This window comes from Amyelois transitella, chromosome 5, assembly GCF_032362555.1.
Source record: "Amyelois transitella isolate CPQ chromosome 5, ilAmyTran1.1, whole genome shotgun sequence".
NCBI classification, from domain to species: domain Eukaryota; kingdom Metazoa; phylum Arthropoda; class Insecta; order Lepidoptera; family Pyralidae; genus Amyelois; species Amyelois transitella.
Window position 1 is genome coordinate 10,767,823 of NC_083508.1, and position 24,745 is coordinate 10,792,567.

General features: G+C 35.4%; 3 protein-coding genes across 4 annotated transcripts in view; 1 reads left to right on the forward strand and 2 right to left on the reverse strand.

The window, feature by feature from the left end:
- Window positions 1-549: 549 nt before the first annotated feature.
- Window positions 550-7,058, reverse strand: LOC132904456 (CD63 antigen-like). Its single transcript, XM_060954974.1, has 5 exons — window positions 6,694-7,058; window positions 6,433-6,621; window positions 3,296-3,469; window positions 2,509-2,739; window positions 550-1,779 (listed from the first exon to the last, which is right to left on the reverse strand). The coding sequence occupies exons 1-5, from the start codon at window positions 6,790-6,792 to the stop codon at window positions 1,711-1,713; spliced, it is 762 nt and encodes a 253-aa protein (XP_060810957.1). The 5' UTR covers window positions 6,793-7,058; the 3' UTR covers window positions 550-1,710.
- Window positions 7,059-8,972: 1,914 nt separating this feature from the next.
- Window positions 8,973-13,159, reverse strand: LOC106134475 (tetraspanin-9). Its single transcript, XM_013334538.2, has 5 exons — window positions 12,998-13,159; window positions 12,112-12,300; window positions 10,638-10,808; window positions 9,410-9,619; window positions 8,973-9,083 (listed from the first exon to the last, which is right to left on the reverse strand). Exons 1-5 carry the CDS (start codon window positions 13,061-13,063, stop codon window positions 9,012-9,014), a joined length of 708 nt encoding a protein of 235 aa, XP_013189992.2. The 5' UTR covers window positions 13,064-13,159; the 3' UTR covers window positions 8,973-9,011.
- Window positions 13,160-14,194: 1,035 nt separating this feature from the next.
- Window positions 14,195-24,745, forward strand: part of LOC106134506 (CD63 antigen) — a 515,731-nt gene continuing 505,180 nt past the window's right edge. Inside the window, exons 1-4 of one of the 2 annotated variants that reach the window (XM_013334582.2) lie at window positions 14,195-14,326; window positions 14,543-14,645; window positions 15,651-15,842; window positions 24,270-24,440. In XM_013334582.2, the coding sequence (XP_013190036.1) occupies window positions 14,580-14,645; window positions 15,651-15,842; window positions 24,270-24,440 (429 nt within the window). In that variant the 5' untranslated portion in view covers window positions 14,195-14,326; window positions 14,543-14,579. The remainder of the gene's footprint in view (window positions 14,327-14,542; window positions 14,646-15,650; window positions 15,843-24,269; window positions 24,441-24,745) is intronic. The other variant, XM_060944451.1, reaches the window with a different exon arrangement.

Genomic DNA, 24,745 nt, shown 5'->3' on the forward strand with positions numbered 1-24,745 from the left:
TACGTTGTCTGTCACTCACTCAATTATGGACGTTTTAAATATTGTAACAATTTAGTACACTATTTACAGGACGGTAGGCAGAGATTACATCTTTTTAATTGCCACCATCTCTGCATACTGCTTCATCTACATTCATTAATCTAAACTAAACCGAAATCGATGAGCTTGCATGAAATCATCGGTTTCTGTTTAGTGTACATAATATGAACGTTTTTGAGTTTATCAATCATATTAGAAACTGACAATAGGCGAAATAGATTTGGGCTAGCTTAGAAATCAATTAAAGGTAGAAATACATACATACATATGGTCACGTCTATATCCCTTGCGGGGTAGACAGAGCCAACAGTCTTGAAAAGACTTAATGGCCACGGTCAGCTAAGGACACTATTAGCACTAGTCAGCTATATTTGGAATTGAGATTCAAATAGTGACAGTTTGCTAGCCCATCGCCTAAAAAAGAATCCCAAGTTTGTAAGCCTATCCCTTAGTCGCCTTTTACGACATCCATGGGAAAGAGGTAGAAATAAATCACAATAAAACAAAAGATAATACAACAACATATATTTTTTTATAATTTAACAAGAATTATATTTTTTATCATTTATTATTTATATACATTAGTGTACATATATGCTTAAGCTTATAAATAACAGTGCAAGTGCGACAAAGACCCAAAAATGCATTTTTTTTATAAAAGTATGTACTTACATTATTTTCTACGCTGGTATAAGATGCAAAATTCACCAATTCTTTGGCAATGATTTCCTTACTTTCTTTTATATTGTTCCTACAACAGTAACACTGTTTTACAGTTTCAAGATTTTCAGAAAAATAAATCTTAGTAGAACATTTATTACTAAAGTTTACGTTTTAGTAATAAACGTTCATTTATTAGATACATTTATCAACAATTCACCTGGAAATTATATTTTGTGGTCATATATTTTTTTACACGTATATAAGTTGATTCCAGAATTTGATATTACAGGGAAATGAAATGAAAAAATCTTCTGCGCAGCGTTCACAGAGCAGAATTTTGCTTCAACTTACGTGCCAGGCAATAATAAATTTTATTTAAAACTAGACATAGGCAATGTCTAGCAGTGTCAATAGATGAATAAAATTTATAAAGATGAGTTTAAATGAAGTTTGATAAAATTAAATTTTCTTTTAAGTTGATTTCTCCTCCGAGGCGATTTGCGAAAGCAGCCTATTTCTGAATTATATGCCAAATAAACGTTAGGATTCAAAGAACTAATGAGCTAATAATAAGTGACTTTCAGCTCTGACTACCCCGTAAGAGATAAAGACGTTATATAACTGTGTGTGTAAAACTAATACCTACCCAAACTATAGCCTCATATTCTCACATCGGACCCATTGATTCCATGCACAGAAATCTGAAAACTTATTTGTTACCTTTTCCAGGAATTCCAGATTTTCTTGTTTCCATGGAAATTTTCCAGAAAAAAGTAGTCTTATTCGGACTAAGAATCTAAGTATATTCATACAGATTTCACTTAAAAATCGGCACTAACAATAATATCACTTTCAATAATGGTAGGTACTAAAGATTCAGATTTTCGTGATTCAGAGGCTACGTATCTTCATGTACCTAAGTTTACATTAAAAAAAACTTTTTTCCACATAAATACAGTTTAAGACTCATTAAAAACATTTATTTACATTTCATATTTATAAAGACTATTAAGGGTAAGCACTCTGTTCTTCTCTTGAAACTTTCGCCATCCAAATTGCTCCTGCTACCGCCAAGGCCTGCAAATTTAAAGATAATACATACATATAGTCAAGTTTGTATCCCGTGCGGGGTTGACAGAGCCAACAGTCTTGAAAATATTGATGCAATTAAGTGATTTACACATTATAGCAAAACATTTTTCACGTATTAAAGTACATGAGGTAACATAAAGGTTCTCGCTCATTCATCAACAAAACTTATTCCCCATGGCTTTCCCGATTCTTTAAAATCGATCAAGTCAAATTTATTTGCTGTGCAAATATTTTTTTACCATGCGCTTAAAGTATCTTTGATTTACATTAGTATTGTTAATGAGTTACTTATACCTATCTTTGCTGAAGAGTCATGTGCAAAGGTCTACGCTTACTGTTATGTCTATATACTGTCATGATCAATATTCTTTTTCTTGATCGTGTTCTTCATTACTGAAGGTCGTAAGGACGGACGTCCTTGAACGAGACCCTTGACCTTGACCCCATCAAGTCAAGCTAACGAACCGTTTCAAATAGCGTTTCAAATAGAACTTTCGCAAATCTGAACGACTTCATGACTTTAATTTCGAAGCCGGCACTGTGACCCAATCTAAATCTCAACTGGTATTATGGTTTCCTAAACATCTCCAAAGCCTCGAGTTAATTCGTTCTATAGATCAGCTATGGCTGCGTGTAGCATATTCCAGAGTCCGTATGCTCTATATACTAACAGTATCGGCTTAGACATTGGCCTCGATCGGAAAAAAAGATTACCTGCAAAAGAACTAGGAAGATCCCAGCCGCACCGATGGTACCCGCGTGACTCCGCACCCACTCTCCAAAAGCATCCGAACAGCCCGTGGTGAATGCGTTGCGTATGGTACATTCGAAGATCTGGACAGCCCCGTAGTCATGTCTGCAGCAGCTCACTGGAAGACCACCAGAATCCGTCGTGCCCAAGGGGGCTAGCCAGTCGCTGGCGTTCACAACGCCACAGCATTCGAACTGAAATGATGGGAAGAAATTCCTTTAGATTTTTGTCGCCTAATTTGACTTTCAGCATACGGTACCTAGAGTGTCAACTTTTACAATTTTTGAATGAACCTATTTTAAAACCATGAAACAATCAGTTTATTACTTGAAATTTTTGCGTGACAAAAATAACATTGACATACTGTTATTAATAGCAACAGCATGATGACTGATTCTCCATTCTTTTCTTTTATACATTCTTTCGTGACATTCAAGCCCACTCTTACAAAAGCCTTATTTCTCAACTCTTTTTGATTAAGTGAACTTTCATTATTTATTTTCAATCAAAGGACAAGGACGAAAGTCAACGCCGAAACTCGCAAATTAACTGTAAAATTACGCGTCTTTCCGGAGGATAAGCAGACTACATCTTTCCACTTGCAACGATCGTTGTATCACTCTCTTCTTGCAAGCTTGTCAGTTTAGGTTTCTCTGAGCCTGATCTTTTGAAAAGGTCCCACAATACCCAATTGAAAAAATCGACCCACCTACTTGTCCCACCATATCCAACTAAAAACAATCCACCCACCTCTTCTTGCGTTTCGTCCCATAACTTCTGCACGACAAACTCTTTGTTCTGGTAAAGTGGCATGGTGTTATACAGCTGCTGCTGAACCAGGGCTATAGTGTTGCTCTTTAGTGCATACCCGGCTATGCACGCTGATAGTTGAAAGATGAACATCACTATCATGGCACCTGCAAACTGAGAAATTAAGCATTATTATTATTTCAATTATTAAACTTCAAAATTTATACACTTGACTTTTTTAAATCACCTGCACGATTCTTGCGTCTTTTATCTATAATCCTGGATCCGATAAGTCAGGTTTTTACATGAGATACTCCCATCTGATATTTGCCGATCCTGACACATATTAGATCATGTTTGAAGCAGAGCTTGACAAATGTGCCTAATCTTTAAGTCGCCTTTTACGACAACCATGAATGGCCCTACTCAAAAAGTGCCAGGAACCACACGACACGAGTCATCCGTTCGATTGGCTGGTTAAAATAGCACACAACATTTTGTAATGAAGTTGAATAATAAATAATTTATTACTCCAGCGTCGGTGAACGGGTGGTCATAACTCGAATGAGTATATTCTCAAGTCCCCCCCTACAGCCGCGTATAAATTAATGTATTTTTGTTAGTTATGTACCGTTAAAATAATAAAAAAAGGAAACGTTTATCAAATTAACAAGTCCATTCCTGCCTTATTCGACGATTAAGTATGGCAGTCCCAGCTTATCGTAAAACTCTTATTTCTTGTACGTTAAGTATATTTTACATGCTGTCTTTAGCCATTGGACTTCATAAGATACCTACGTACATAGCAACGGCAAACTTTATACCAGTCTTTGCTAACCTAAAGTAATAAATAGCTTAACTCGGAAGCATTAACTGTAAACACATATCCTACAGCCCTGTAAATATATTAGCACATTGTAAACAATTGACATTAAAAATATATTTATTGCATAGCAAGCTTTATACCAATGAAATAAAGTCGGAAATCCGTTACGCGAACTCGACATATTGTCTTGAAAACAGATCTTGCATAATCGCGCTGAAATTGCCCTAAATTTATTTTAAACCGTGTCATAAAGTTACAGGGACATTCTATTTTCTCTCTCTTTCAATTTTTGAGAGAGAAGACATAATGCCTATTTACAGTTTCCATGCTGATTTGGTGGCAAAGAAATACCATACTGCTAGAAATCTCGTTCCGTGCACATTGTAAAAACCAATAAGGGAGCGGCTAATAAACTCTTGATTCTTCTTTCAGATGATGGGCTAACTTTCAGTCCCAGTCTCAATCAGTCATTCAGCTGAACGTGGCATTACAGTCTTTTCAGAACTGTTGAATCTGTGTACCCCCTCTGTCTAAGGAACAGAAACATGATGTTCAAATACATAAATTTACGTATTCTGATAAGATACATTTGGGATAAGTGGTTATTCATAAAATACTTTGAGTGCAGTCCTTGATTAATATCTAAATCCTTTCTATAAATGGACTTACCAGTGACTCATCGTCATAATACTAAAGTTGAAATTATTGTGTATGTTAATCTTTGAATCTCAATTCCATCATGCCATACAGTTTAACGTGGTCTTTCAGTGTTTTCGAGAATATTGGCTGTGTATATCGCGTAAGGGTAAATTTAGATGTGATTGTTTGTATGAATGTATTGGAGCAAATCTTTGCAATTATAACCGAACTAAATTTATGCTTACATATTTTTATATTATCAAAACGGTTGGCTCTGTCTACCCCGCAAGGGATATAGACGTGACCGTATGTATGTATGTATGCTGAATGTTTGAACGATAGAGATAAGTTTTATTTTCATTTCAAGTTTTGCTACAAATATTTAACAAGACCTTATTGCGCAGTGACATTGCCTTCTGGACCTAATGTAAAGAGTTTGATCTCCGGTCAGATCAAGATAGAAAACGAATGGTAGAATGGCAAATTTACATTTACACTCGTTCTATTATTTTGAGATACATTGTAAATGGAACAATTGATGAAAATTGTTACTCACTAGTTCTATTATGGAATTATATTCATAGTAAATGGAGTTCTATTCAGAACTAGTGTCAATTAAACATTGACACTAGTTCGAATTTTTCCAGATCCATTGTAGATGGAGCTAGTGACAAAAATGACTGATGATCAATAGTTCAATTTTAATGGAACTGTACTGTGTCAACAAACGATCTTTTCCAAATAATTTCATGAACCTTGTAAATTTATCAATGAATTTAAATGAGTTTATTTTAATATACAGTAAGATTAGCAAGAACCTATTCTTGATTTAGTATTTGATTATTTCTTGACAAACATGCATCTTTTTTATATTGGAGTTGATGTACCTTTAACAGTTTTGATTGATGAAACCAACATACCTGGGTTAGTTTTGTCAGATTAATAACCCAAACATGTGGCGTCTGACATTTCAGAATAAATAGAACGCGCCGGGAACTTGAGCCCAGAATTAAACCAATCCCATTATGATTCCATGCGTTCTTGTTGCGAACACTATATTTAAACAAGTCGGTTAAGTAAATAGAACACCGCATTCACCTGTGTCATGTATTGTTAACAATATACAGCTGTAAAAGTCATCACAGTTGTTTTCACTTGTTGATTTTATTGAGTTTTTACTTATGTTTTTACTTTAGGTAAATTTATAGCCAAAAATATTTTCTCACGTTTGAGAATTTATGTGTTCGTAGACATATGTATACTCGTACATTCCAGCTTAGAATAATAGACTTGCGTAACAAGTAATAATGATAATCATTAGACTATAACGAGCAGACATTGACGACTTCAGTTTATGTTTCTTTTTTACCTATTTACATACCTATTTGTGTATTTTATTTTTCTCCAAAATTAAATTCAAGATAGATTAAACTGTACCTACTCAAACAGAAAAAGAAAGTTATGATTTTGTATCAGGCTATTCTGCTGCCCGTCATATTTTATTCAATACGAGCAACGAACATTAACTATGACTGAATAGTCAGAAAGCTAAATCATAATTATTCAAATCACGCAAGAAGTAAGTGCTCTATTTTACTTACACACATTTTGACATTTCAGTCTAACATCTTAGAAGACATGTCACCAAAACAAATATTAGTTCTGTACTTACCGCCATGATCATCACGTAATTTTCCGTGTAGGCGCCATAGAAGCCAAAGAAGGCGATCAGGAAAATTAGCACTCCAGTAGCGATGCAGAAGGCAGGCAAAGACAGGAACCTATCCGTTAAGAACTCATGATATCCATTGTATGCTGACTGTACCGAGCTGCCCACAGACAAAATTATTATGCCCGTTATCTGAAAACGCAGTCACATGAAAATGAGGTGCTCTCCACGGTAAACATCGCACACGGACCTCAAAAAACTTACCAGAAACAGGAAGTTCACTATCACTAACGTATATTTCACTGTTGTAAATAGTTTGGCCCACATTTTAACAGTTTCAATCACTATATTGTTAGAAGACATACGACGGCCGCGCGCTGCTCCTGGCGTATAGTTTAGCTTCAGATATTTTTATCGCCAACATTCATCTTGATAAGGAAAACAAGCAAGTTTTATCTCGCGACTCTGCCATAGGTTGTAACGTTAAGATCAATAGATTGTATATTGATATTTTCTAACACAGCTAGTGCCGCGGTCACTCGGGACCAATTAACGTATAAATTGGTCGTGTTAATTTGTTAACCTGAATGCGTATGTCGGTCTCGAAGAACGATACACGATTGTGAACACCGCAATATGTGATAAGCACACTCACGAAATGGTTATTACGAAGTTAATTTGCATTGTTATCCGGTTATCCGTAACCTAGTCAGTCGTTTTTAATTACTATCGGTAAAGTGGTATTCCAAGTTTTAAAGATGTATTTGGATCAATCGCCGATATTACAAAAAAAACTGGTTAGATTAATCAAAATAGTTAATGGACTGCGAAATCAAATGGGTGTTCTTTGTAAAAGGTCTAGCATAAATGATTTGCAGCGCAGGAATTCCAATATTGTGATCGTAGCAGTCCAAAAAGTGGTTTATTCCACTTAGATCAAAATTCACATTTTATGTCCTGAAATCACCTAAAGGCAAATAACCTGGGAGATCAAAATCCAAAAGATTTAAACTATAATTATTTGTTTCGTTAAATCACCTGGGTGATATTAATTCCATAATCCAGTTTCTAATTTTTATTAAGTAGGTAGGTAGTTCTACGTAGATACAGCTATATAATATTGTTGTTTTCTTTTTACTTATCGGCGTTCTTCTTCTCCCCAGCATTTATCCCGTTTGTGACTTCGCCAGGATACCATGTGGGGGGTCGTCTTGGGTTGTAATTGGGAGTTTTTTTTAATTCTTCACTGATGTTAAACTTTCGCTTTGCATTTAACTAGGTATTTATAAATAATACAGGTATTAAACGCGCACATAACGTACCTTTATTTTATCTCGGACCATGGATGATTGTAACAAATGAAGGTATAAAATAAAGTTATATTACGTGTGCTTTTATTACCTGTATTATTCATAAATTTTAAATTCTTATATACCAACAATCCCACCCATGTGAGTTAAGGTCTTCCGCGTCCTCTGTCGTTGTAATTTTTAAGTACTTTTTTTATTTGGATGTAGTAAATAATGACATGAAAAACAAAGCCTCGGTAAAAAAAAACTGGTGGCTATGAAACCCGAACAAGACCTCTGTTATTGTCTGCATTGTCTATTATTACTCTTTCATTGATAACCAAAATAACTATGACGGACAGGAGTTATTCTGGTGTTTATGAAGTCTCGAGTCTTATTAGCCTAAATCGAAGGATAATTCTACATGTACGATTGCGTACTGTTAACGACTTGAAGCTAAACGGAATGACCTTTGCGCTTCTCATGAATGACGGGTCTTGCAGCATGAGAGGTTCAAGGCGAATAAAAAAATCTCTGTGACGGTATTGAAGAGTCATTGTCTTCTGTTTGAGCCGTTTTAGTATTCCTTATCTATTCCTGATTGTTATTTTTATAGTACCTAATCATTTTTGTTAGAGGTATGAATGTGATGAAGCGAAAGAAGTATGTAGAGATACGGCAAGTGGAAAGATGTAGGCTCTGCATACCCCTCAAGGAAAAAGGCGTGGTTTTATGTAGGTATTTATGTAGAATTTCTGTTAAAATAATCTTAATGTCAGGTAGTTATTGAACTAAAGTTGCAATTGATATTTATCTTTCTTAAACACCCTTAAATAAGATAAAATAACAAGAAATTGGTATGTTGTCATTGTTCATATTTTGCGGCATCTTGGGCAGTGATGTTGGTTCTTAGAAAATATTACCATTCTCCTTGCGTTACTCCCGATTCCTCATCGCCTCAGTAGAGATTATCCTGAGATCAGAACTTAAATTTTCGAGTTGTTAAGAAAATGTAGGTTTAAACCAAAAATAAAATTAAATCATCGACAGATTACTATTGATGTAGTCTCGACAAAGTCATAATCAATTATGTAATCTATGTTACAGACGTGAATTTTCAAAGAAAAAATATGACTTATCTTTATCAAAATAAAGGGTTAAAAAAAATACATTAAATATTTTATAACATGTTGTTACAAAAATGAATTTCTAAATTGGTACTAAAACTAAGGGTTACAATAGAATAAAACTGAATTACTTTAGTAAGTTTTTATTATAAAAGTATAACTTGATTTAGGATTCCAATTCGACTTCCTCGAACTTCGATCTCCACGCTAACCAACCCGCTGCTGCTGTTATCAGCACCTGAATATTATAAATTTTTGTTGTAAACTTACATTTTTAAAGAGCAAAATTATAAAAAGTAGTGTCAACTTATGATTGGTGTAAGCATCTATTTTGTATATGACTGAAAAATTCAATAACATTTAAAATAAAAAACGGAAGCGCCTCCAATCGATATCCTCCTTTTTGATGATAGCAGACATTTTTAAAAAAAGGAGTGTTACAAAATCGGTTCAGCGAAACGCGAGGTAAACGCGGACAAATATACATACATACATACAAGTCAAACTGAGAACCACCTATTTTTAAAGGCGGTTAATCACAACTGAACTACGAAGGAAACTTACAGTGAATGATAATGCTAAGAGTGACGTCACAGCGATGACGTTGGCGTTGTAACTCAGCCATTCGCCTAAGGACTCTGCACAACCCGTCGTGTAGGCATTGGTTAAGTTGCAGTAAAAGGGTGAAATAGTCCCATAGTCTATATGGCAACAGCTGATGGGGATCCTGTTGGAGGTCCAGTCGTTACGGCCTACCACTCCGCAGCATTCAAACTAGAATAATACGAAGGTATTAATTTCTGGAGATAGGTATTAATGTCGAAAGACATACTAATTGTGTGTCAGCTGCTTGTGTTCGGAATAATTCATAATCTGTGATCCGAAGTTCGGATCACAGATTATGAAAGCCGATCAAAGGGAAGACTGTCACAATCTGTTTGAATCTAATATCCACCATTAAGTCATGATTGTAACCTTTGGGTGGTTTTAAAATAACTAGCTTTGTCTACCCCTTTCAAAAGGCGTGGTATATGTATTTATTTCATTTAATAATCATTGAAAGATGCAGTTTGATTCTAGGATACTGGGATTACAAAGTTGTCTTTCAAACAGGTATAGCAATTTCAGCATCGTCGATATACCTACCAAATGACAGCTTCTTCCCGGGGCTTCGCTCTTACACAGTTTTTAAGAAATAAAGATAGCCTTTACTCTTGAAGGTCCAGCCAAATTTAAATCAGATTAGTCTTTCGCACCTTCTTGGTATTCGTGTGACCGGTATCTACCTTTTTGAGTTTATGGCTAGTACGTTTAGCACGAACTCACAGTCATCTCACAGTATAGTCACCTACCGTCTTGTGTCGTACTGCTGTCTCGCTTCCTGCATGGTAGCCCTGATCTCTGAAGATGCCCTGTTCTTCATCTTCATGATTATTATCACACTTCATTAAATAACTAGACAATTTCAACTCACAGCTATTTGCATGTCGTCCCACAGTATAGTGATCTCCCGTCTTATGTCGTACTGCTTTCTCGCTTCCTGCATGGTAGCCCTGATCTCTGAAGATGCGCTGTTCTTCATCTTCAAACTTATTATCACACTTCATTAAATAACTAGACAATTTCAACTCACAGCTATTTGCATGTCGTCCCACAGTATAGTGATCTCCCGTCTTATGTCGTACTGCTTTCTCGCTTCCTGCATGGTAGCCCTGATCTCTGAAGATGCGCTGTTCTTCATCTTCAAACTTATTATCACACTTCATTAAATAACTAGACAATTTCAACTCACAGCTATTTGCATGTCGTCCCACAGTATAGTGATCTCCCGTCTTGTTTCGTATTGCTGCCGCGCTTCCTGCATGGTAGACCTGATCTCTGAAGATGCGCTGTTTTTCAGTTTGAAGCTCACCACTGCCGCTGATATCTCGAATATAAGGACTATTAGCAGCATCACTACGTACTGAAACGAAGAACAATAAAAACGGATACAACATACATATTCAATTAATTTAAAGATTTTCTTTTGTTTATTTTGGCAGCAAACAGGTAGGTATATATTACTCCAGATATGTATCAGCTTAATTTAAAGAGGAAACTGATAGACTTTCTAACGTGCACTAAGAGAGATATCCCAAAACTCCTGCAAGAACGGACATACCTATTGGATTTTATGTTTAGCTTAGCGCGGGCGAAACGGCGTTTTCTTATTATTAAATACTCAGTTTAAAAAACATTTAGGGCCCAAATTATAATATTAAGTCAAATTACATTTAGTAGTGTTTTGGTATATGAATCAAAAACTCCCGCAGAGCTCATCTTCTTTATCTAAACTTGTCCTTCACAGATATAAAATGTAAAAAAACACATGACATGACCGCGAACATTACGTGTATTACTCGATATCGATAATCTAAGTAGGTAGTGGAACGGAAAATTCTTCAAAACTTTACTAACAATAAAGAATCTTTTAACTCTATAGTTTTTACAGAATATACTTAGGAAACGATAAGTTGAACTTTATCGGTTAGTATTTGTTATACCTAAATGGTGCTTACCAGTCGGAAAAATCAATTGAATCAATTATTTTGAAATAAAAATAAGTCACTGTTACAATTGGCTTCTGCAGGGAATTATCTTCGGACCAATATCAAAAGTCATTCCAGTAACTTTGTACAATAAATGTCTGCTGTTATATTTGAATATTTTTATTAATTAGTTTAAAATAATTTGAAGAAACAGGTGTTTAAAAAACATTCTAAAAAGCAACCACAATGTACCTACTTATAATACCTCTAATTGCATCCTGACGAATCAAAAGAGCAATGTTACTGTTAATAATATGTTAGGTAGGTACAATCAAGTGGTTCTTTCATCATGTCTTAGGTGTTAGTTCCAGTTGCGTCTTCATTTCACTGAAGAACTCCAGGTTTGACCATTTGACCATGATCTCAGATGGATCAAGTCAGGTTTTTCACCAAAATACTCACGTCTGACCTTTTCATCCTTTGCAAGGTATCGAAACCAATCAATTCCTTAAGTATGTACCTACCATCTTCTAATATTTTTCATATATCTAAGAGCTAACTTGTTGTTGAAGTTAAATGGAGCGCCTAGAGGGGTCAGATGTTTATACTATTATTATATATATTTTTTTTCTTTTATCCAAATGTTTTATTTTTGGGCTCTATCTCATTACATTTGTCTTTCCTATACCTAAGCTTGTTTAAAGTAACATTAAAGTACCCTTCTGTACTCATACTAACCCCAAGGATAACATAGAACTGCTCCGATATCGCGCCATAGAAGCCAAGGATGACGGTGAAAACAATTATAACTCCTGTGGCTATAACCAGCCCGGACAGGCTGAAGAACTTCTGCGTTATGACCAACTCGTACTCCAAGTATGTCACAAGGACCACCGCGCCAACCGTGAGTAAAAGGAGACCTGTGAGCTGAATACATGGACAGTAAAAAGAAAATATGCAGTTTGGTAGTAAACAGTGGACCAGTAAATATTAAAAAATCATAGAAAAAAAAGTTCTTATAGCAACTTGGCCGCTTAAAAGTAAAAAAAGGGTTTATGAACCTTCGTTCATAAACCCCGTTTCAAAATCAACAGTTGGTGTGTTTTGAGCTTATGATATGACCCATTCTTTTGGACATTTTGGCGGGAACCCAAACGTTATGTTGTTTGTGTTGGAATACTTTTCTTTATTGTGCATTTATCTTTCAAGTGGGTTTCGGAAACCGATGGGGAAATTGGATGGGTTCATCCCTCTGTATGTCTGTACTAACATTACACCAAAATAACATAATGAAATTTGCCAGGCAGAAAATAAGCCAAGTTGGCAGGTAAAACTTTTAGGACTCCTAAAATTTCATGAGTATTAGATACTTGCTGGTGCAAAATATGTATTGTACTATATACATATTTTGCACTAGCAAGGACAAAATATTATATATATTTATTTATTTTATTTAAACCCTATTGTACAAAATATTGTATAAATGTACCTGCACAAAAAACATACATAAAAACTACAATAAATAAACAATATACATATATGTATAAATAGGTGCAGCGTTTACCGAAATCAGTGAAAACGCTTATAGGTATTATTAAGTAGGTAACAAATAATAGATAATTACCAAAAATAATCCATTTAACGCTGCTAACGAGTATCTCACTGATTTAAGAAACTTCAACACTTTCATTTTATTTTATTTAAGGGCAAATCTGTTTTTACGTAAGTGTAGCTTACACCAAAAGTGTCACGTTAACTAAAAAATTGAGATAATTTTATCTCGACACTGCCCAATATCTCACCTATCTTGACAGCTTCATCTAATCTGGACTGAAAATATAATAGAAATTTTAAATCAACATTAAACATGTTAGAATTAGGAAAGAGGTAGAAGTAGAAGTAAGTATTTGGATGTTTATCTTGGAAGATATTATACAATTAATCGAAAATTAATCATACTGAAACTGAATACAAACACAAACTACTTATAAATAATATAATATAATTATAAAGAAAAATTAAATTTAAAAATTGTACAGTCCCTACATAGCATCATCTTTCGGGAGTGTAGCCAGAAGGCTGGCAGCATTGCCATTTTGTATGGCAATGGTAAGTTTAAATACTAAAAACGTACCTACCTACCGTACCTACGTAGTTTACAAAAGCATAGACAATTGTATTTTGTTATGAATTCATAAAAGCGCGCGTCCTATCTTTGCCGTTTCCGGATGCAATTCAACCGGAAACGAAATAGTTGGGGGAAAAAATAAGGGCTCTACTCACTATGTACAGCCCTGCGACTTGATCTCCGTGAGACCAAATTACTGTGTGAGTAGACAAGTTACAAAAGAAATGCAGGTCGCTGCGACTGACTGCAGCGTAAATAGGTATTGGTCGTGGGTTGTACAACTTAGAGTACCTACTTATTTATATTAATTATAAATAAATCGTTGTACAATTAATGGTTGTGCCTCTTAGGTAAGTGACTTGTACTTATAGTGAAAAGAAAAAATTTTAGGCTAATTGTCGTGATTTCAGAGATTTTCAGTTACAATTTCATCATCATCTTGATTTTAAACTTTATTTTTATAATAATATACTATTTATTATTTATTTAAAATGTTCTACGGTAATATGTAACGAACTTTTTAAAATTATTTCTTTTTAATGTATTTATGGGCATTGTCAATACATTAACAGTTCAAATAATGGTGGCAAAGTGACTGAGTAGTGCGCCTGCGACCGCGAAGCATCCAAGTCACAGAGACAAATTGCAAAGTGAGTAGTACCCTTAATAGGCCCAAAAACCATTTAGGAAAAACTGGCAACATGTCAACAAGGTTGCGTTCGTCACAGTTTCGTCGTATGGTAACCCAGTAATTGTTTAACTCACGCGAGTGGTGGTTGTATTTTGCGGGTCGGAATTTTTATTTTGTTTTTCTTCGATTGAGCGGTAAACACACATTTTTCACCTCCCGTTTTACCAACTTTACATATTTGTCGTTAATTCTAGTACATAAATTATTTTTTTCTATGCGTTGGAAATCTAAAATGCCTTTTGAGGGCATTGTTTGTTAGTTTTGTTACTAGTGCGACGCAATAAATCGATGGATGCCACTTGTGTTGTCTTGTCATTATCAAGGATTACGTAGTTTTTTCTTTGTTGCAGATCAAGGCTTATAAGCGATCATTTTCAACATAAAACAATGGCTTTAAGCTGTGGAATGTCCTGTGTGAAATACCTGCTGTTTCTTTTCAATCTCTTGTTTGCGGTAAGTGGTATCTACCGTCTTTGATATATATTTGTTATGATCTTACGTTTTTAATTTACTTATTGAAAAAGCTGCTAATCTTTAATGATTATCTTCTGATCTGATGATGATCTTATTTTCTCCTTACTACTAACTATCTAGGCACAAGAAAGTATTTCATCGTAAAACACTGACTCAGACACACATACATTAAATATGGTGCAACGGTCACCATCAAAATATTTGTAAAATGTACACATTATCCTTCATTAGTAAATTGATAAGAAATTAAATTGCTGATTATTTGTACCTAACATAAGTGTACAATGATAATGTTTACATGGCCATAATTTATTTGAAAGAGTTTTATTTTGTTACAATGTAACTATTATTTTAATGGCAAAATCCAAAAGTAACCTAAAATCAAGACAGTCTGAGTAGCTAAAAGCCAACTTACATGATAATGCACTTTCAACAAGTTGGGTCAAGTTCCCCTTAAATCTAATTATGAGGAACTCATGTCTCAGGTGTAATTCAAGAGTTTCTCAATACAATTAACATGATCTCCCCAAGGTGGGCAAATCCAAATCATAGTCATACTCCCAAGAGGATAATGATAATATAAAATGACCGTTTTATGAACATAACGGCCACACTTACCAATTCATGTACTTACCTAAAGAACTAGAGACATATTATCTTATATTTTGAAACGTCTTTCCTACATTTTACGCATGAAACAAAGCGTTTTTGGGTAAGGTATTACATGTCAATTTATTTGCATTTAATCTTTTGACAAGGCATCTTAAGTTCTCTCTTAAAGAGCACCTTACATACACTTAATAACGGCTATATCCCTTGCGGGGTAGTCAGAGTCAACAGTCTCGAAAAGACAGAAAGGCCAGGTTAACAGCAGCCTAATAACATATTTACTTTTGGCATAATTATATCAAATGCACATCAATGTAAATTCTTGTTATATTTCTGTAATTAAATATTTTTTTAACAATAAAAACATACTTTCAGGCGACTGGACTGTTTATTCTCATAGTGGGCATCAGGGCGGAAATCAAAGCCGCTCCATATGTGGACTTGACAGATGAGAACTTCTACACATCGGGCCCCATTGTTCTTATCATCGTCGGAGTCATCGTGTTCATAGTCGCCTTCTTTGGATGCTGTGGTGCTGTCAAGGAGAATCACTGTATGATAGTCACTGTGAGTTATTTGTACTTTTCTTAATCCATACTCCATACCTGTAATAAAATAGTAACTGACCTTTTCTATAGTGCTGGGATTCACACGGTGAGGCTACCCCATTATACTATTTATATACGTATTGTTACGTTTGACGGCCTCTGTGGCGCAGCGGTAGTGCGCTTGTCTGTGTCACCGGAGGTCCCGGATTCGAATCCCGGCCAGGGCATGAAGATTGGCCTGGGTCTTGGATGTTTATCTATATAAGTATTTATTATAAAACATAGTATCGTTGAGTTAGTATCTCGTAACACAAGTCTCGAACTTACTTCGAGGCTAACTCAATCTGTGTAATTTAATCCGGGTAAAAAAAATAAAAAAAACGTATAAAGTTTGTACCTACTTGTGGCGACATATCTCTGCGCTTGCTCTGTAAAGTCCTTAACCCACTTATCAGAAAGCGCGACCTCTGATGTCTTGCTGTTATTGGAGACTAGAGGTTGTCTGCGTTAATCGAAAAATCAACATAATTCCTGTTCCCGCGGGAATTCCAGGAAAATCTCTTAGTTCACCCTTAGACCACAAAGAATCTACACGCCTTTCAAGTCTAGACCTAGCGGTTTGACCTGTGCGTTGATATGTCAGTCAGTCATTCACATTCTTCTTTGATAAATTTACAATTGTATTCTTTTGCAGTTAGGTAACCACAAAATCATAACTACAGCTGTAAAAATTTGTAGACTAAACCAGCGAATGAGCCCACGTAAAGCGAGATTTCCCGTTTATATTCATTCCCGCGAGAATTTTGTGTAATCCTCCCTTAGTGCACCCTACAACACATAAGGAACCTATATCCGGAAGGCCAAACCCAGCGGTTTGGGTCGGGTGTTGATATATCAGTTAGTCAGTTAGTGTCCTCTTTTTATATTTAGACTATCTTTAACCACGTCTTAAAAATGTATTTTAGTTAAACTTGAATGATAAAGAGTGAAAATGAGACAAATACATATAAGTTTTACACGCTTTTTGAAAATTCATACTAACCTGCTTGTGAAAAAAAAAAATAGCTATGTCGCATGCTCTATATTGTGGTACATGTTCTAAATGGAATAGTCTGTTATACCTACTTATCAGTCAGGAGTTTTATCACATTTGCGCTTGTGTGAGTGTGAAAACATTCTGGGAATTCACTATCACCGTCAATATATTTAAAAACTTGTGGTTTCAAATGTAACTACCTACAGCTTTGTAAATATTCAAGCATTATCGTTAAAAACCCAACGTCATGCCTCTTTCAGGGTAAACAGATGTTATGACTATGTCTTTCACTTTCCATTGCCACAAGCTGAGCATACCTACCTACTACGTTTTGCTAAACCACATTGCGTTTATTAACAAATTGTCAATTGCCGACGATACAATACAGTCAAAAATTACTGATATTTAAATACAATTTCATAATAGTATGTCGAAAACCAATGTAAATGTCGGGGGAAATGAACCTAATACAGTTATGATGCCATAAAATCACGTGATTGAAGCAATAACGTGTTTACAATTTCTCAAGCATAAATCATGAATCATGCGGCATTTGTTAACCGATGGTTGAAATTACAGCGTTAGCCCAAGCCGCTAGTATGAAATTAGAAATCCTTAAAAAATTTCCCGTTTTTATCGTGCGAAATACGATCGCTGTCCCGTTTGAAAAGTGAAACAGCGATAGCTTTTCGCACGTGCCAATACTACAGAAGTGAAAAGGCTAATGTCAAGGGTTCATTAGGATAGTTAAGATATCCAACAGGAACGCAAATTAATGGGATTTTGCGAGCTAACCTAGTTTTCAATACATTACTATAAATAAATCTTAACTATTACACATATAATACTTATGAGTAGATATAATATTAAGGTGCTAAATATTTTTATGAACAAAATTGAATAGATAAATCAGTAAAAATACATTTAATAGCCAGTGAACTGTGTTAAATCATCTCCTTTGAAGAACCGGTACAGGCGCGTGACCGCCCACGAAACTCAAAATTAGCAACAAAATTTATCTTCAGTGCCCGACGCTAAAAACGAGCCGCATTGTGCGAACAGGAAAATAAATAAATTAGGTTGAGGTACCAACTTACATTGGTATGGCAGACTACATATAATGATTCGGTGGTTTAGTATGAAAACATAATGGATTTGTCATTGAGATGATCGGTAAATGGTTTTTACCATAGGTAAAGTCCATCCAGTTTGAATGTCTAAAATTCGATTTAGTTTTAAAAATAAAGGGAAAAGCTGAGGAGATGATTTCATATTACATCGTTCCATGTGATTTCTGTCAGAATAAAGTTCCTACCACTAAGTCTTACGTACTGTAGGTTATCTAAGACGGAAGAAATAAAGTTAGGCGGTTTCCAGAAAGGCGACTGTTATAATTTGATTTAATCCAAATCTAAATCGCCTATAGGTATCACGGTGAACAGACTCCAATGTGAATAGCCCTTAATTTACATCGAATTATTGGTCCCTGGGGATGATAATAGAATGTTTTAAAGCGAAATGACGACATAATTGGTCAATTTATTCACCCGAATGACACCACCCATCTAGTTACAGCATACACATAGTGAAATGCACCAATAACTTTGCCAAATCTTTTTACAGGACAGGCTAAATTATCAGTTACTTGCCGTTATTACAAACCACTCAATAAGACAATCTTCCTGTTAAATCAAAAATCATCTCACATCAAAATATGCTACGAACGCAGTCAATTGCGAGGTGAAGTCAGGCTGACCTTTGACACGCGCCAGCGGCCATCTCCTCGTTAATGGTCGTTTCCGTCCAGTAATGACCATTAGCTTACTTACTCCACTTGCAGTAAGTGAGGAATTAGAAATATCAAGGAAATGCCTAATAGGTTTTGACGACACCGATTGACATCGTGTACTTTGAATTTTTACTTCGGGTGGAGGTGAATGGCTCGGAAAGTAAAGATAAAAAAAAAATTGGTAGATATATTATAAATTGAGAGGTGACAAAGGAAATGGGAATGTACATACATACATATGATCACGTCTTTATCCCTTACGGGGTAGACAGAGCCAACAGTCTTGAAAAGACTGATATGCCACGTTCAGCTGTTTGGCTAAATGATAGAATTGAGATTCAAACAGTGACGGGTTGCTAGCCCATCGCCTAAAAGAAGAATCCCAAGTTTATAAGCCTATCCCTTAGTCGCCTTTTACGACATCCATGGGAACGAGATGGAGTGGTCCTCTTCTTTTTTTTATTGGTGCCGGGAACCACACGGCACTGTACACGGAAATGGGAATGTAATGGAAATATTCTTGTTATAGGAGTTAGAATTGTTGTTGGGGAACATCACTTTATTTTTGGAGGACACAATTTTTTTAAATTTTAACACTGTCAAGTTCATTTGTAATTATGTCAGGTTTTTTGGATTGTTTGCACTTATATTCCAACAAAACATAACTAAATCAGGGAACACAGTTGGACATGAAAACATGTTTGTTTGATTTTAATATCTATATTGCATAGAAATTTACACAGTAACAAGAAAATAGTATATAGTTATAAAAGAAACAAATCACTTGTAATGGCGGACTTATCCCATGAATGGATCTCTTCCAGTCAACCAGCATTTTGCCATTCAGTTTTTTATTACAATGGTCTTATGCCACAGGTAGAAACATTACAATTTATTTAGTATCACACGGTCATCTAGCTAGTAGGTACACTCAAAGATAATAGCACCAGGACATGCGTAATAAATTACCGGGGACACGCCATCATGAGCGTGAAATCAGCCAAAGAATTGTATGGTGTATGGGTAAAGATCCAAGGTTAACCTGAATGGAATATATTATTTATTTTGTTACGCAAATGTAAAAGGCAAACTTGAAAGCCTACAGAATGCCTTGAGCTTCTGTAATCGTTACTTGACTTTTTCTCTTAGCTCTGTAATTGGGTAATTTCTTTTCAGTATGTTTTATCTGATGTCCTGTCTAAGATTTCATAATAATGGCACCCATTATTTCTCTAGTACAAAGATTCTTATAACGATGACAAAAGCTTATAAATCAATATTTATCTTCTAAGGTTACCTAATCAACAACTCTACTCAGTTTATCCTACTAATATTATAAATGCGAAAGTTTGTGAGTAGGTAAGAATGGATGTTTGTTACTCTTTCACGCAAAAACTACTGAACCGATTACGGTGGAATTTGGTATGTAGGTAGTTGAAGACCCAGAATAACATAAAAGCTATTTTTATCTTTTTATCCCGGAGTTCCCGCGGGATTGATAGGGTTTCCATGTGGACGAAGTCGCGGGCGGCCTCTAGTGAATAATATAGGTATTAAACGCGCACGTATTTTATCTGGGACTTTTCAAACTGCAATACATTTTACATAAACAAAGAACTTTATTCCAGAATTTTCTCAAAAATAGATTCCAATAATAGAATCAGTGAACAGGTAACTTTAACATTTGCTTGTTAAATAACACATGAAATTCTATACAGAAGCCTGAAGCCAATGACCGTGTAATCTCTGAAATTCAATACACTGAGAATTAAAAAGACTAAAGATTATTTGTTACTAAAAAATATACAGCATACAAAACTGAGATAGTATCACGTGCAATGTGGACTAGAATGTTCAGTCCAAATAGCCTTGAAATAAGTTACGCTGCATCATATAGTTGGATGACCTGATTGAGCAATGATTTTTTGCGGTAATCAGAAAATATTATTATTTCAACTTTTATGTGTATGCTGTATACAATCCTAAGAATGCAATGCTATGCATAAAGACGTAAAGAATTTATATCTCACCTAGCTTATTCGACCAAACAATACCATACTGTCACATATGGTTGTTAATTGTCCTTCAACATAAATCTTAGTGTCATAATTATAGTTTTAGCTCTATAAACCCTTATAGAAAATATTCTTTTATTGAAATTCATTATTTATTCAAATCTTTTCTTCACAGAATACAATTTCACAAATATTATAGCGTGAACTGAAGTCCTCGGATTTCAGTCCATGCTTATAATATTCTCCACTTTTAAAGACTAGGTCAGATCTACGATTTAGCAAGATATTATCAGGCCAGCTCCTAAAATATGTATCTTATCCTGCTCCAGTTGCAATCGATTCTGCCGATACAGCCGGTCCAAATATTCCGGTTCTTTGTAAGGCTTCTAGGTCATGTTGTCTGTGGCTCAAGGATATATGATTGAATTTATTTTTTTCTGTGATTTTTTTGTGTTGTCGTCTGGTCTTTCTCCATTTGTTCCTGTCGTGGGACTCTTTATAAGTTTATTCATTTTCATTTACTCATTACTGGAGATCAGAATGTTTTTACTGTAAAATTTGAATGTTTTTCTCATGCCTCAGTAGGTATATTAGCTGAATCAAGTGTGTTCAGAAAGTGCGTCACAGTCGTCGATCAGTCGGTTACAGTATGACTGGGTTAGTTAGAAAGAACATAGGTATATGTATGTATGTATGTATGTATGTATGAATCATATTGTTATCATTCATGTACCTAGCAAATATCCGAGGTTGGATTGATGATTCACAATTTAAAATGAACACTGACAATAATACATTTTTAGCAATATCTTTCTGGGTAAAAATAAAGATTTCTTCTTTTATCATGGAGCATTCCTACGCCGAGAAGATGACAGGCTTGTTTAGAAACAGCACAGAGCACCGCACTTCAACGCCGCACCAACTGTCGAAAATATTTTGCTCTGTGAGAATAAGCAGCCACCTTCAACTTTAGTTTCTAAAAACTGACCATAGAGACTGCCAATAATATTTTTTTGCGATCGGTTAAACAAAACACTACGAGACACAAAAATAAAAACTCGTATAGATAAGAAAATAAATAAATCATTGCGAGCTAAAATTAGCAACTGGGAGAACGGATTTGATGCTCTCATTTTTGTTTAACAATTCATTCTATTTTTATGCACAGCAAAACTGTGAGATACATGCTGAATGTTACATTGGTTTATCTTTTACCAGCTTTCACCCGCTGCTAAGACCGCGCGAAATTAGCGCTGCCCACAAAAGAATACAGGTTTTTCGCAAATCCCACGGGAATTATAGTTTTTACCGGGATGACAAGTGCATATAGGTACACAAAATTTCAAGAAATAACGCGCGCAAAAGTTAATTTGGTAACGCGTGTAGAGCCAACAAATAAACTTACTTTCGCATTTATATTTGCTGGGTATTATTGGTATTTGGGGCCCGACCCTCAGAAGCATGTCGCCTCAAACCTATAGGTTCTTCTGCGTTTACGTTACGCGCGCAAAGGCGCAAATTGCACTTGACTTAAGTCAAATGATAATAAAAAAAAAACATCTATTTCATTTTCTCAAAAGACATATCATACCAACAATTTTTAGTTGTTTATTCTACTGTTAAACCCTCTTAACTTTATCACACAACAAGGTGACATCATTTTTCGTGGTAAACAATTGCGTTGGTGTCTAGCTCATATCTAGCATTCAGAGATAATATGGCTAAGACGGTCATTACGCTTCACACTCAAATTGGGATTTCAATTCTATTCTTAAATATGTCTATATTTTTTTAAGGTTCAGATTTAGTCACTTTCCAGGCTTATTGATTGGCATATAATGTAAGGATAAATATTTTTAAACATAATAAACTATGTATTAATGAATTTAATGAAACTTTACAGATTAACGTAACGATTTTAAAATTATAGAGATTTAAGACAAAGTGGATTAAATATAAAGGTTCTCTGCTTAACCCAATGGTTGACTGTTAGTTAATACTATTACTGTAGGTAGTTTACAAATTGTAACAATAAAGGATATATAAATTAGTGGCTGGCAAGAGCTAGTAACTAAAAATCATTAAGAGTTACAAGTTCATATGAATATATAGACCAAACGTGATCTCAGTCCATCGCTTCATATTTTAAGAACTAGATAAAAACCGTTCACACGTCAGAAATGCTACGTTCATTTGTGAAGTGAACAACACATCAACCCTTATTTACACCTAGCAAATTCACCTCTATTACCGCGTCTTAGAATTCCATTTATTGTAACTTGATATGTGGTTGACTGTACGAAAAAACGAGCGTGCATTAATGTGTGCAAAAAATCTTGCCAAACATGTTTAGCAATGTTTTGTTTGTATGCAAACGAAACGATGCCTTTCCAAAACAAACCGCGTCTCTTGTTCGTGTAAACGTGAAATATTTTGAGCAAAAAAAATAATTCTTTTTTAATATTATACTACATATAATCCTTACGGGGTAGACAGAGTCTGAAGGGCCACTTTCAGCTGAATTGCATAAAGACGTAATTGAGATTCAAACAGTGGCAGGTTGCTAGCCTATCGCCTAATAGAAGAATCCCAATATTATTAGGCTATCCCTTAGTCGCCTCTTACGACATCCTGGAAAAAGATGCGAGTGGTTTCTCTTATAATTGCTGCATTAATAAGGGTCGTTTTCACACTAGAAATAGAAGTCAATGTACTAGAATGATTTTACGACGGATGAGTTTAGCGAGTCTTTATGCTAACGGTTTTTTTAATGACTAAACACTTGACGTAAGCACTGAATTCATAAATTATTACAGTAGGTTTAAAGTAACTAACAGCAATTCTTGTGGAATAGAAGTCGTAAAAGGAGAAAAGGACTACTTCGTTTCTGTCCGTGGATCAAAAAAAAAACATCCCTTGCAATGAATAAATATATTTTCTTGTTACTGTGTAAATTTCTATGCAATAAAGATATTACAAACAAACAAAGCAAACTAACATCATCAGTTCGTAAAATATTTATCAAAAGATTTATACCATAGGTATCGGGTTTATACATATTATAGAAAAGGTGTGGCGGGCGTGGCAGTTTTATTCGAACCAATGCAAAGTATCGCACATTCGCTGACGAATGAAGTGGCCTCCCACAAAATATTCACATTTTAGTCATTCTCCGTTTTTCTAACTAGGTACCTATCCGTGCAATCAAAAATAACGTGACTCTATGATTTGTCTTTTTTGATTGCAACGCACAGCTCAAATCGCTGCGTCTAGAAATTTCAAATCTGGCATGCAGGGCACAGGGCCTTAGTCTAGGGATTTACTAAGAGAGGATTTCCCCATATACCCACCAGAACAGAAATTGAATGTTGTTTTTTTCTAAAACCGATGAAATGTTGATGTTCCCGAAACCGCCGATTGCATGAAGAGAGTTATGAATGTGGATGAAGCGAAAGAAGTATGCAGAGATAGTGGCAAGTAGAAAGAGGTAGTCTCTGCGTACCCCTCCGGGAAAGAGGCGTGATTTAATGTATGTATGTTTTTTCTCAAACGGAAGCTTACTTTAGTAGTTTCACTGTAGGTATTAATCAATAAATATGTTTGCAGTTCTCAGTGTTCCTGCTGCTGATCTTCGTCGCGGAGGTGGCTGTGGGCATCACCGGCTACGTGAAGCACAAGGACCTGGCCGTGAACCTGGAGCGCCGGCTCAATGAGACCATAGCCGAGTACCCGAACAACCCTAACGTTAGGGAGACCTTCGACATTATCCAGACCGATGTAAGTGTTTAGAAAAAAATTTCAGTTTAAAAGTCGTTTTAAGTCAGTTTCTTTCTTTTGCCGTTAGACCCAGTTACATCCTCAAACCATAGCCGAGTACCCGAACAACGCAAACGTTATTAAGACCGATACACACATATGGTCACGTCTATATCCCTTGCGGGGTAGATAGAGCCAACAGTCTTGAAATGACTGAATGGCCACGTTCAGCTATTTGGCTTAATGATAGAATTGAGATTCAAATAGTGACAGGTTGCTAGCCTATCGCCTAAGAATCCCAAGTTTGTACGCCTATCCCTTAGTCG